The sequence below is a fragment of the Salvia splendens genome, chromosome 17 (assembly GCF_004379255.2).
Source record: "Salvia splendens isolate huo1 chromosome 17, SspV2, whole genome shotgun sequence".
In the NCBI taxonomy this organism is placed as follows: domain Eukaryota; kingdom Viridiplantae; phylum Streptophyta; class Magnoliopsida; order Lamiales; family Lamiaceae; genus Salvia; species Salvia splendens.
In genome coordinates this window covers 17,943,600-17,958,445 of record NC_056048.1, presented here as the reverse complement: position 1 = coordinate 17,958,445, position 14,846 = coordinate 17,943,600, and the positions used below count along the sequence as shown (strand labels likewise).

Here is a 14,846-nt window from a genome sequence, read left to right as displayed (position 1 = left end):
TTCGTCCCACAATAATTGTCACTCTTGCTGCTGGCACAAGTCTTAAGAAATATAAAGAAAAGTTGGTTGAAAAAGTTAGTGGAATGCGAGACCCATTTTTTTATATCGGTTTTATAAAAAAAATGTGAGTGATTTGAGTTAGTGGAATGTGTGACCTACTTACCATTTATGGTAAAAATAAAGTGCAACAATTATTGTGGGACGGGCCGAAATGGAAAAGAGTGACAAATATTGTGGGACGGAGGGAGTATTAATTAATTAAAGTCAAATAGCATACTTAAATTAATTAATGAATATTTATATCTTAAACATGGAAAATAATAAATTAAAGAGGTAAAGCCCATATTACTCGTAATTTGAGATTGGACAGACAGTCAATATTATTATATTATAGTGGATGATAATAATATTCTGTTTGAATTTGAATTAAATTGGGTCTCAATTTAATCAGTAAAAGTCCAATAGGTTCGGCCCAAGTCCAACCTCCATGGATCCCTAATCTAGCCCATCATAAGTCTTTATAAAAGAAGATTAGAAAGGAGATTAATAAGAATTTTAATTTAAAATTTCGTTCTCCCCTCTCTGGAGTGAACGCATTTTTCAGTTCTCTCCAAGACTAAAATTCTATCTTCTTTCCGACCAAGCCCTTTTCTATTCTAACAAACTTTACCCACCCAAAGGTCTTTATCTGAGTTCGGGATACAAATTAGAAGGTTCATGGTTGAGTACAAAGAACATCACGTGGAGAAGGTCAAAGCAATCGTCGATTATTTGGAGAATCAGATCGGTAATTCTAAACCGTAGAAATTCATGAATTAGGATTTAAATTCCTTTTACATGAATTATTTGGGTTCTTGTATGTAATTATGTGTTTAACATGTGAGTAATTTATCCCATAATCAGTCAAATAGATGTGTAGATCTGATTTATTTGTTTATGCATGTCTTCCATTGTGGAAAGGGTACCAAACCCCAGCATGGCGTACGAGGAGTACCTACTCAATAGAGGAGTCGATTGCTCTTGCTCGTTGTTGGGAAGATATCTCTGAGGACCCCGTTATAGCCAAAACGGGTATGTCGGAGGCGTTGCAGACAAGATCGGTGAGGACGCGCCTGACGGTCTCCGGGAGCTATAGCTGCGGTGGGCCAGACCCTATCGACTTGTCAGAGGACCAAACGCCAAGTGAGCCTACTCCCCAGTGCCCAATCGACGAGAAAGCAACGAAGGCGAAAGCGGAGGCGGGGAAGGTAGTGTCTAGCGGGACGGATACCCAATCCGCACCAGTCCAGGACGATTGTGCATTGGGCAGTGCCGCCTTCGCACAATCGATGGTGGGCCTCTACGGCATGCACATGAAAGCCAAACATCGATTTGTGAAGAATTCCATCTGGAAAACCATCCAAGAGATGAAGAGAAAGATAGGTCTTGTCAAGGAGGACGAGCCGGAATCCGAGTCTGATTGATGTGTGTTGCCGTTGTTGTCTATGTTTTTATCTATCTTTATCTTGTTTTTTTTATGAAATTTGTTTTTTTTATTACGTTATCTTTAATTTTCACCAACAATTAAAAGTGAAATATATAAAAATAGTGTTGATGTGGAAATGAGATAGGCTCTGAGATTGGTTGCATTGCTAGGAGATACGCTCTGAGATGGACTGCTGACATGGCAGGAGGAAATGGAGATAGTCTCAGAGATGGGCTGTTGACGTGGCAAGAGGAATGGAGATAGGCTATGAGATGGCCTCCAGATTTAAGGCCCTTATTGTGAATGCTCTAGGAGCAATCTCAATCGGAGCCTTAAATCCGGAGCTCATCTCAGAGCCCATTTCTCTACAATGGGAGCCCTTCATAGAGTCTATCTCATTTCCACATCAACACTATTTTCTTTTATTTTTAATGTCAATGCCTAAATAATTTAAATTAAAATACTTAATAAATTAATTCTCTACTCATATTTTTCTCTCACACATAATTAAGGATGAGGTATTTATAAGGGAAGAAAATTAATAAATTAATTTTTAAAAAAAATTGAAAATCAGCCCCGGTGCCCAGCAATAAGTGTTCTTATTATTAGTGTCCCAACTAAAATTAAAGGACGTAACTGGAAGCTTTCTAAAAATGCAAAAGATTAAGTTAATTTGTCTTTCATTTATGAATGTTTTTTTGCGTCCTAAAGTATTGTTATATTTTAAAATTTTCCAATGCAAATAATTGTGTTTCAATTTTTGTGTCCCTAAAAAATCATGTAAGTTTTTTGTAGTGATAGGTAAATGTTTACAAGTATTTCAATAAAACTATTGAGTCATTTTCAGGATATTCATAGAAATTAACTAAGTATCTCTTACTCCTTCCGTCCCACTCAAGATATTCACATATTTTAATGGTACGAGATTTTAGGAAGAGTTGTTGGTGGAATAAAATAGAGAGAAAAATGTAGTTGAATATTTTAATGAAGAGAGATGAGAGAGGAGGTTATTTCTAAAATTGGAAAGTGGTCATCTTGATTGAGACAAACAAAAAAGGAAAGGTGGACATCTTGAATGGGACGGAGAAAGTACAATATAAAATGGTGCTATTTAAATTTTATATAAAATAATTATCTAAATATTATATTTATAGTTTGGTCCGATCAATCCCCACGAATATAAATTTATGGACACACCAATGCTCCACGCCTCTCTCACTATTGCAGTATGTTGATTGGGGGTGTTCGGTTTGCAAGATTGTATACATGATTAAATTTGTAGTGTGTTTGGTTCTTGAGATTCAACCTCACAACTCAATCCTAGATGGATAATCATGGTATAATTAGATATAGCTAAGCTCCTATGACTAAAATAATCTCACAACTCAATCCTAGATTGTATCTTGGTATTATTTTATCTTGAAAACCGAACACCACATTAGTGTTTACTTCTTTGAATTGATTTTGCCGAAATTATATTTCTATAGATGTTGTAATTTTATTTATTGCTTTCTTTGCACTTGGAAAGCACATATGCAACTATATAATATTGAATTTGTATAGTAAAAAGTAATTACAAACCTTTGATGATTGTGGATGTCATTCAAGGAAACATTTTAGTATAGAGAATCTCGACCAAGGAAACCTACTTTGTTACATATGCACATGCAAGATATAAATACATATTCACAGACAGCATGCAATTCCACAAACTGATTTATACACAAACTCACGATCATCAATTCACACACGCACGCACACACACATGCTAGGTCTTTTTTTTTACATGGACTATTTTGGGATCTTCTTGGAGATAGAGTAGAGAGAAAGGAGAATGAGGAGAGCAAGCACAACCGAGGCAAAGAGCGAGACAGCAACGGAAGCTCCGACATATGTACAAAACTTGTCATAAACATTGCAAACTTTACCCCATCCCAGATGAGAATTTCCCTTCAAACCGGTGTAAGCAATCGCACCTGCCGATCCAGTTGCTGCGCTAACAATTCCTAGCAGTAGCTGGATTTACACAAAAACAAAATAAATGCAGCGTATTGGTATACATGCAGAACTGAAACCACTATATATGTCTCATAGACCGACTTATGATTTTAAATAAAATCTACTGATCTTTTCGCATACGGTTTTTTTTAAGAGGGAATATTTTTTTTAGTCTACAAACTTTGTCAAACTATCATTTTTGGTCCATAATATATGAAAATATCTTTTGATGTCCGTCAACTTCGACTTAATATCATTGGAACTACTTTTTCATTTTTTTGGATAAAAATACCCTTAAGGCCATGAAGGGCAATTTAGTCTATTTCGGAGGGAGGGAGGGAGGGAGGGAGGGAGAGTATTAAAGTTGAAAAACTTACAACATCAACAATGAGGAAATGAGATAAGAGTTGTGGGCAGAAGCCAGGTTTGAGGAGAGTATAAAATGACAAGAGTGTGGTGATGATGCTGTACAACCCCGCAACTGAGAGTGCTGCTACAAAGTATCTGCATTTTTATAATTACAACAGATTAATTTTATACTACTACTACTTAATTATAATATCATATACTATTAGCCTAAGACAGTAATCTCAAATTAAAGTCAAATTAAGCATAATATATTTACTGTAGCATTGCTTGTGATGGCACAGTAATGACCAACCACCAACAACATGTGATAGTCAAAGATTATATCATATGTACATCAAAATATTATACTACTAGTTTTAATTTATACTCCCTCTGTCCGCTATTTATAGTCGCATTTTGATTCGACATGAGTTTAAAAAGATTGTTTGATTTTATAAAGAAAAATGGAAAAATGAGTTAGTGGAATGTGGACTCCACTCTTATATATTGATTTTATAATATAATGTGAGTGTAATAATTTATGTGAATGGTGCGGTCCACTTACTTACAAGAAAATAAAAAAAGATAAATGTGACTTTAAATTGCGGACACCCCGAAATGACAACATGGGGCATTTTTTAATTGCGGATACATGGAGTAATTTTTTTTTTCCTACTAATTATCAGGTAATATCTATAGTGTATACATATATACACATATACATATAGAAATACTAAATCACATGAATCTCAAAATCAATCAAGAAATATTTTCCAAAACTTTCTAAGAATTCCAGACAAATATAACTAACAAAATCTCAGGTTTCCACCCAAGAGATCGCAATGGGATAAGATCTAATAGTAATAAATAAAATTATTTAACTATATTTCGTTCAGAAGGTAATATATACGCAACTGTAAATATTTTTTGAAAATTTATAGAGACGTAAAAATTATTGTAATATGCAACACTAATTTTACTTAGTTTGTCTTGTATGTATAATCAACTCATGTCATGCATAAACATATAAATATATAGCACACAATCAGTGTATTTGTGCGTGCATATATATATATATATATATATATATATATATATATATATATAAGTATAACTGACATGAGAGCTGGTGAGTGGTTGAATTTGGCATCTCTTGAATTCACTGTTTCCTTGCTGGTAACAATCACCACAACCGCCACCACGGCTGAAGCAAACAATAGAAATCGCAGCACCACCTCAGCTAGGGCGAGGTAATTCACCCGTGCTGCCGGTGCTTTCACCTCCGGTGGTGTCTCACTAGGCGCCACTTCCTCCACCGGAGCCTCAACTACCGGAACTGGTGGGGTTTCTGTGGAGGAGGCCATGCTATAGTTGGTGTATTGTTTTATTTTTGTATGAGTGATTTAGATATGCAAGATGATTTAAATGATGTATATATAGAAAGGTATAGTTATTTTGGTTGGGAAATGGGAATTCTCTACATACACGCTAAGTGATTTTGTGGTATATATATCTAAAGGGTAAGTACTTTACATTTATTTTTATTGGTGAAGGGTTTATCGATCCCTTAATTGAAACGTTGTAAAGTTCAAAATGAAAAATAGAGAGAGATTAACAACCCACTTGATTATATCCGTTACATTTACTTATCTAATACTACTACTCCCTCTTTGTCCCATTAATTGACACCATTTGACTTAACACGAGTTTTAAGAAATTTAATTATAGTGGATGGAAAAAGTTAGCGAAATGTGGATCATACTTTTATATATCCCTCTGTCTCACTAAAGATGACCCACTTTCATTTTTGGTTTGTCCCAATCAAGATGACCCATTACTAAAAATAAAAACATCTTTATCTCTACTTTATTCCCCTCTCTTACTTTACTATCTCCACTTAACACACAAAATAAAGTTGCATAGGAGGGAGTATTAATTTTATAATAAAACGTGGGTGAAATGAGTTAGTGAATATGGAGTCCATTACCAAAAATAGTAAAATTGCCAATTATTGAAAACAGACAAAAAGTGAAATTAATGTAAATTAATAAGGGTCGGACATAGTACATTACAAGTATAGTAATTTAGTGCCAATCAATTACTCACAGAATGCATGGTATTTACGTTGACAAGGTGAAACAACAATAACAATTATATTATACTTATAGTTACTAGTTATAGATAAATAATCCATATATTTTACTAATTGTTAGTTCAATCAACGCTGCAAAAAGATGATCTTCCAACCAATTTTTGCTTTACCAATTATCATACACTTTCGCAGCACCATGTTTTACTTCAAAAAATTTAGCCAATCGACTAAATAAATCTGCATTTTACAAAAATAAGAAAAATGATAGTATTATATAATCTTTTTGTATAAATCCACTGGAAACTGCTTAGAAATGGAGTACTGGTGAGAATTATCAGCTCATTTATAGAGTAGTCAAGATTACCATTTTGTCGATGTGAGACTATAGGGAGTTTTAATATGCCCTCGCAATGCGTTGATCAAAATGATCATTAAAATTCCACACTTGCGACAAAGAAACATATGACAGATTTGAGCCCGCTATAGTACTATATTATAAATGATTCCTTAAAAGATTTTGTAAGAGGGATGATTATCTTCTCATTTATAAACGAGTTAAAATCATTTATTAGACAAGAAGTTTCAATAAGAACAAATATAGTATTAGTTACCATTCATAATACGATAATGGACTATATATTAATTACCATTCTCGTCTTTCTTGAATTGTGCTTCGATACTATTTTTATTTTATTGATATACGACATAATTATTGGGCCCGTATCATTTTCTCTTGTAAATACTAGTAATAATTGAAGTCTAAATTATAAAATCCCTTTCTACTCTATTTGTTTGATTATAATTTTTTTAATTTCATAATATAATACTATGTGTTAGTTGTATGTGGGCCTCTCAACCAACAATATTGCTGGTTTCTTCAAATACCTATATATTTTCAATGATTGGTGTCATAATATTTTCTCCCGTGATAAATGACAATTGCGATATATTCTGCAAATGATTCATTGGAAGCTTGAAATTAAGGATGCTTTGCTTATTGTAGAGAGTGGAAACTTGATTGCCAACACTATCAGATAATTTGTCCTAATTACATTTGGATTAAATTGTAAATGTGAAATATCAAATTTTAGTTATGAATTAATAAATTCTACTATGAAACATCAATCTGTAACTATTTAATTACATAAATAATTTCTTTATTTTGAGGTAAAACATAAATAATTTCTAATTAGTACTCCCTCCGTCCTTGAAAGTTTGTCCAATTTTTGTATTTCCGTCTGTCCCACAAAATTTGTCTCATTTCACTTTTTACCATTTTTGGCAGTGGACCTCATATTCCACTAACTCATTCCTACTCACATTTTATTATAAAACTAATATATAAATGTAGGGCTCACATTGCACTAAATTTTTCAACTCACTTTTCATTACATTTCTTAAAGCTCCGCCGGGTCAAAATGGAACAATATTTGGGGGACGGACGGAGGAAGTATTAATTAATAACCAATGTATATTTGCAGGAGTCCGTACGTATACACGTTTTCGTGTTTTATACTTACGTAAATATGTTAAAATTATCTATGATTTGTTACCCACAACATAAGAAATAATTAAAAACATCAATCTATAAATATTTAATTCCACTCTATAGTACTCCAAATAGTTTTATTAATAGGTAAAATCGGTATTCATGATCTAGTTTAAGCAGATAATTCTGCTACTAGTTTTCAAGATGAAATTATCCTAAGGTTGAATTATCCACCCTGCCTTCTAGATAGCGTTTATTCCGTTTCAAAATAATAATGTTCTTTCCACCTTTAGAAGGAAAAAAATAAATTCTAGTTTTAGTTGAGATCAGATTCTCTATTAATTTCAACAACATATTTTTATGAAATTTAAGAGCCTTTTTCAAGAAATCAAACCAAGCATACGTAAACGCCAATCGAAATTCTCATCTATCATTATAAAGAGATTAATTTTATATTTGTTTAAATCGGTAGTTCAAGACTCTCAGTTTTCCCAACTACAAAACAAATAGAAATAATTGTACATTTGTACATCTTTATACGGAAAGTACAGATCAAATGAAACCCCCTAACCTATTAAACACGTCACTACAAAATTAAATACCCCTTTAATTTCTAGTTGGTAGCTGAAAAGTCCCCATTAGTTCATTTTAAATCCACCACCCTTAAGGACCTGTTCTGTTTTATTCATATGAAATGCTTAGAAATAAAACTTCAAATGTTTTACTATTGTAGGGCCCACATAATTGCATCCAAATTGCTTTGTTCAGCTTTCAATATATGATACTCCATCCGTACAGCATTAGGAGTCCCATTTGTGTTCGTAACAGATTTTAAAAATTATAAAGAAAAGTGGGTGAAAAAGATAGTGAATGTGAGACCTATTTTTATATATTGTATTAGTTTTACAATAAAATTTGAGTGGAATGAGTTAGTGTAAAGTGAGGTGTACTGAAACTCGGTTCTGGAAACGTGTGTGCTTTTAATGCTAGGTCAAGCTTCTCAGATCCAGAGAATCCGCTAGATCACGAGGTCTAGGAACTCAGAGGATATCAGAAATCTTAGTCGTTGGACACACTGATTCCGCGTTCAAAACCCCCAACCCGCTATACTATGAATTAGTACAGGGAAGCAGGGATCGATCCCACGAAGATGGACGCGTAAGAAAGCATTTAGAGGACCTTGGAAATGGTGAATGGCTGCTGCCACGCAAATTTGGGTTGAGGTGTAACTCCTACTAGACCTAGGAACGAATTAAACACTGGACCTAGGAAACTGAAAACATCATGCTAACATTGAACATCCTCATAACTACGAGATATTAAACTTCCTAGACCGAGCAAACAACTTCCTAATAAAGCTAGACAGAAAGTGAGTAAACAGCGGGGACCATCGTCCAGAAACAGTAAGTACGGAATAAAAGCTGCAAATAACAAACTAAGGACTTAACTAACAACTACCTGCATTTCATTACCTGAATCACACGCGAACATGAAGAAATCAGAGCACATTTCCAGATTCAAACAGAATGTAAAAGTGCGGACGTCGAACTATTACCGGAAATAAAACAGATCTACATATACTAGACAGAATGAAACGAAAATACGTAAACTAGGCATCAACCACGATCAACTCTGTTTTAGATCCAGATGTCGGATGCTTAATCCACTCCGGATCCAAGCATTCCGAACCCAACAACCCACAAAATCAACTCCATACCTTTCGATTCAACAGATCTGCTCCGATCAACACAAACTTCCAATACTTCCACTCAAACTCAGTAAACCAACGCAGAAATCAAACATCCAAACCAGTAACTATGATAAATTCAAAACCAATTGCATCCATAATCGAAATCAACAGCAGCAAGGTAAATTCAGAAACAGAAAATTGCATAGTTAACGAAAATTCAACAGAAAACAAGGCCGAGCTTCTAACAACAAAACTCGGTGAAATTCACGACTGCAAAATAAAACGAAAGTAAATAATTGTATCTTCGCCCTTCGTGAGGACGGTGTTACCCAACTACTTAACAGCAAATGAAACCCGAAAACCCCTTAAGTTCCCGATAAAACAAGTGTGTAGACTATGGCGAGTGAGCTAAGAGAGCCAAAAGTGCCGAGAGACGAGAGCTCCCTGTCTAAAGTCTCCTCCCTTGATAACTCCTCTCTTGATAACTCCTCTCTTGATAACTCCCTGTTAAAATGCATGCTCTCCTCCTTATATAGGTGCGGGTTTGATCTTCTAGAAGCTTTCGCAGAAATCTCCATTCTGCCCTTCAGCTTCTTGATCTCCTCCGTCTGGTCATTTTTCCACAATGCTCACTTTTATCGCCATTTCCTTGCGCCATGCAAACGTCCTTCTCTTTTTCCTGGACCTGGCGAATTCTCTACACACCTGGCTTAAAAAGATGTGTTAGACCCGTAAATGCATGAATTTAACCCCTTAAACAATGCATGAAATTAGACTTATCATGTACTTATCGTTTTATAGTAAAAGTGAATCGAGGCTCCTAGTAGCAAACCTCCAAAATTCCACAAAGTCACGTCGACTTAAAATATGCGGCAAATGTGAGTGCACGAATTGTGCCACCGCAGCTTGAGATCTCACCTCTGACGACAGCTTAGAGTTTCCATAGTAGAGTCGCTGCAGCTGCCTATTGTAAGCCGCAGATTAGCCGCGGCGGTGGTGCCACAGCCGCGTACCCGGCATAGCCGGGTGGGAGAACGGCGGTCACGCGGCTGCGCCGTGGCGTTGCATTTCCAGTTTTTTTTTTTTTAATTTTTATCTGTAAAATACCTATTCCCACTTTATTTTTTTCATTCCATTTCAATCTCAAATCTCAAAGTTTTCTCAAATCCACTCTTCGAAAATGAATTCTGACGATGAGGCCTACGACGCGTTGGTTGAAGAGGTTGCACACGAAGTAAAGGAGGAGGAGGTGCGCTCCGCGGCGGCGGCGGTCCCTTGTCCGATACAACATCGGCAGACAATCCCCCGCAGCCATATGTTGGAACATATATACTAAAAAACATTTTTCCAGTTTATTATGAATTTGATAAATTGCTTGTATATTGTAAACTCTCCTTATTTAATGAGAATAATAAATGTTTTCTTCATGCTGTGTATTTTACTTTAATGGGTATTCACTATCTTTAATTATATATTTAATTATATAATTAAAACACCGGAAAGTAATATCAGTCTAAGTCTTCTACATTGAAGGCTGAGTCGTGGAACAGGTCATCACAGTAGGTGACTAAGCTGGAACCTTGTAGAAGTAAAAGTTTTTCACAACCTAGATAGGCTTTGGTACCTATCGCGAAAGGTCGCAGTGTTCATCCGAAAGTCGTCTTTACCTTGAGAATGACTAGTGACACTGGTGTGGTATAGCATTGAATGGAAAGTATAGACGCGTCTTTATTGCTATCTACTGAAAGACTATGTCTTGAAGTTTTAATATTTCTTAATCTTTGTAATAATATATGACACACGTTATTTAATCATACGCTGCTTTGATTTATCAGTAGGTGTGGTTTTTTCGCAACCCAATATTCCTGATATCTTGGGTAGTAGTAATTAATAAATAGTATGATATCAGTTTAATTGTTACATTGAACCATGTGCCTGCGTGGTTTGACTATATCCCCAAGAGGTGTTCGAGAGAAGTTCTATTATTCGGAAACCCAACCAGTTTGGATTTAATCTAAGAATAATTAGAAAAGCAAAGTATATTATTTTAATATACATCTCGTACTGGACAAACTCTTGGAAATAAAATATTAATTAATTTAAAGCCCATAGTAGACTACAAATTAATTAATAGATATAGAATGTCTTAAACACGGGAAATAATATATTAAAGAGGTTAACCCAGATTGCTTGTAATCACAGATTGGATGGACGGTCAGTATTTCTTTTATAGGGGCACAGGAAATATTTCATTGACCTTATATTAAATTAAGGGTTATAATTTAATTAGTAAAGAAAGTCCAATAGGGGAGGCCCAATCCAAGCCCCATAGATCTCTAACCTAGCCCATCAAAACTGTCACTATCGCCCTTTTTAGGGTTAATAAATACGGGTGGTCGCAACTAAACGACTTTAAGAAAAGGGAAACAATCTAGGGTTTCAATAAAGAGTATGATCAAATAATTAATATTTAAATATCAGAGGGAAAATTAGAGCAATGTCTTAAATCCAACGACAAACGGTTACTATTTCATAATTTATGGTCCAAGAGAAAAAGGGGTTCAAAATATAATTGCGAAAAGTAGCATTATCTCAGCGGAAGCAACCAAGACTAAGAGTGACACCGTGTATGAAGACACGACGACCCTCGGTGTTCAAAATAAAATCCAACCATAATTCAGTTTCGACTCAACGCCACCCCAAGCTCGTCGCCGCTCAACCTGCACATAGAGAAAACACATGCAGGGCTGAGTACTATAAAATTCTCAGTGGATATTTATATTTTATCATGACATTGTTAGGTAACCATCGGGGTTTTAGCTTTTGAAAGGCCCGAGGCACCAAAATATTCCATTGTTCAAAATCACGACTGCGCAGTCATTTTCCCATAGACGTCAACCATATCTGCTCATACATGACTTGGAATGTGGCCACAAACCAAGTCACTAGACCGGCCAACTCGTACGCTGACACACGGTCTACCATTGGTGTACACTAATCCAAATAGGGTTTGCGGCCCTACAAGGACCCGAATTCGATTTAAATAATAATGACAATGCCATTTCAGATAGGCGCGTTAAAAACAAAATACGGCATGATAAACATTTTCACATTTCATTCCCATCAATAAATAGTTAGGACATTGTCCTTATTTAAAAGAAAGCCAACCTCGAGTGCTTAATCCATAAATATATTCTTTCCCTTGCGACCGCGATTCACTTGCGAGATTTCACCTTTAGCATTTAAAAAAAACACATAAATCAACACAAAGAATCATGTAAATAAACAAGATGCATGCATCTTATAACTTCGATTATATTTATCGGTTGATTATGAAATTTCTCCGATTAGAAACTTAAATATTTCGATTAAGTTCGATCGCCCACGGCGTCGAGGCGACGCCGGCCGGCCTCTCACGTCCCACAACAAATTTTGCGAAAGTGGCAACTGTGTCCACGAGAAATTAATTAATTCCATTCCAGCCAAAAGTAATTATTTTAAACAACCCAACTCTAATAAAACAATCCAAAGAATACACACCAAATTAGTCCACAATAACAAGACAAAACAAAACTCTCAAGCCCAAAACAAATGCTAAAAGAGTTGGTCCAACAAGAAACAAAAAGACACGTGTACTCCCAATTTAAAACACGTACACGCTAACTTCACTTTTCCAGTTTTAATCAATCACTGAAATAAATAAAATAGTATTTCCTCCGTCCCTGAAAATTTATCACCTATTTTCTTTTTCGTCCGTTCCTACAAATTTGTCACCTTTCACTTTTACCATTTTTGGTAGTGGACCCTACATTCCACTAACTCATTCACACTCACATTTTATTATAAAACTAATATATAAAAGTAGAACCCACGTGCCACCAACTTTTTTAACTCACTTTCTATTATATTTTTTAAAACCCGTACCGGGTCAAATGGTGATGAATTTTGGGGACGGAGGGAGTAGTAGTAACCCACTGCCATTCCCCTTTTATTTTTTAAAACAAAGACTAAAATATTAAAGGAGTTAAACAATTAAAATACGCCCTTTTGAAAAGAAAAAAACAAAACAGAAACTCCCCTCTTTCAAAATAAACGCCGGCTCCCTTCCTCACACTCTAGAGTGAAATATCCCCCAAGAACACAACACTAAAAGAAAATTAGAGCTCCGCCGCAGCTCCCTTCGTCGGCTCACTAGCGGCCTCGATCCACCCTGATTAGTCCCGTTTCCCCATTAAAGGTACGATCTTGATTTATTTAAGTCCGGTTCTTAATTCGGTTGCTTCGGTTATCCGATTAGAGATTGGTTTCAGATTTCATGAGATACAAAAAATTGAGGTAATTGCAGAGGGGAGTTGATGTTGGGTATGTGATGTACCTTCGTAGATTGTGAACGAATTGGCTTGAACTAAGGAGATTTCGGCTTCGGTTCCCTGCGCTCTCAGTTTCGGTTGTATGGAGTCTTTTTCATGAGTTGGTTTAGCAATAACAGATATTTTGCAAAGAGATTCGTGATCGAGGATATACCGGAATTTAGAGTGGGAAGGAGATGAAGGGGTTGGATGGTACGTCTTCTTCGCTGCTCTCTGTCGTATTCCTCAAAGTTGGAGTGTTTAAGGTTTGTGAAGAGATTGTGGGAGCGGCGGTGGGAGATTAGGGTAGAAAGGCCGTGATTTAAAAGAGTAATTGTGGTAATTGATTTTCCAATAATTGGAATTAATGGCTGATTGGTGGTTTAATTTTAGAGCATCTCCAATAGCGCCGAGTAGGCCGGATAGCCGATTTCCGGCGCTCGCCGAACCATTGGAACCGACGAGCGCCATTTCGACGAAAAAATTGGTTAGCGCTGGCCGATCCGCGAGCGCTCACCGCTGCGTTCGCCAGTCCGCTCGCCGCCATTGTAGGCGGCGGACTGGCGAGCGGTCGGCGAGCCAATTAATTTTTTTTAATTTTTGAAAACTATATATACGCGACTTGCACGTCATTTTCATTCGCACCACTTGTTTTAACGAGTACTATCTCTATCTTAATTTCTGTACAAGGTCAACAACGTGAAATGAGCAACGTTGGTGGTAGTGGTGGGAATGCTGAGGAGTACGAACGTCGAATGAACGAAGCCGAACAGTGATTTAACGTGATCACGTAGTTGCACATCAGCGCCTATACGCAGACTACTTCGCACAGGAGCCGCGGTTCAACGACAACAATTTCAGGCGCCGTTTTAGGATGAGCAGAGCCCTGTTTATGCGTATTGTTAACGCCTTGGAGCAGTGATATCTGTATTTCCGCTTCAGGCACGATGCGGCTGGCATACCCTGCCACACACCTATTCAAAAGTGCACTGCGGTAATCAGGCAGTTGGCCTACGGAGGCGCGGGAGACATGTGGGACGAGTACCTCCACATCGGTGAGATGACTGCCTTTGACTGTATGAAGTATTTCTATCAGGGCGTGATTGAAATTTTCCATGATCAGTACCTTCGAAGCCCTACTCACGAAGACTGCCAATATCTGATGCAGATGCACGGGAAAAAGCATGGGTTCCCGGGTATGTTAGGCAGCATAGATTGTATGCATTGGAAGTGGAAGAACTTTGCCGCTGCCTGGAAGGAGGTCTACACGACCGGCTTCAAGGGAAAGAATCCCACGATGATCCTGGAGGCCGTTGCTGACTACCGACTATGGATTTGGCATGTGTATTTTGGGATAGCCGGGTCGAACAACGACCTCAACGTCCTCAACTCGTCGCCCCTTTTCAACGGCAGTG

General features: G+C 36.6%; 1 protein-coding gene and 1 long non-coding RNA gene across 2 annotated transcripts; both read right to left on the bottom strand.

Annotated features, from left to right (window-relative positions):
* Nucleotides 1-3,035: 3,035 nt before the first annotated feature.
* LOC121773875 (CASP-like protein 1) lies at nt 3,036-5,301 on the bottom strand. Its single transcript, XM_042170792.1, has 3 exons — nt 4,931-5,301; nt 3,841-3,967; nt 3,036-3,481 (listed from the first exon to the last, which is right to left on the bottom strand). The coding sequence occupies exons 1-3, from the start codon at nt 5,173-5,175 to the stop codon at nt 3,257-3,259; spliced, it is 597 nt and encodes a 198-aa protein (XP_042026726.1). The 5' UTR covers nt 5,176-5,301; the 3' UTR covers nt 3,036-3,256.
* Nucleotides 5,302-11,572: 6,271 nt separating this feature from the next.
* LOC121774175 lies at nt 11,573-13,582 on the bottom strand. Its single transcript, XR_006044945.1, has 3 exons — nt 13,458-13,582; nt 12,251-12,315; nt 11,573-11,802 (listed from the first exon to the last, which is right to left on the bottom strand). It is a non-coding gene; the product is annotated as an uncharacterized LOC121774175 (long non-coding RNA).
* Nucleotides 13,583-14,846: the final 1,264 nt, after the last annotated feature.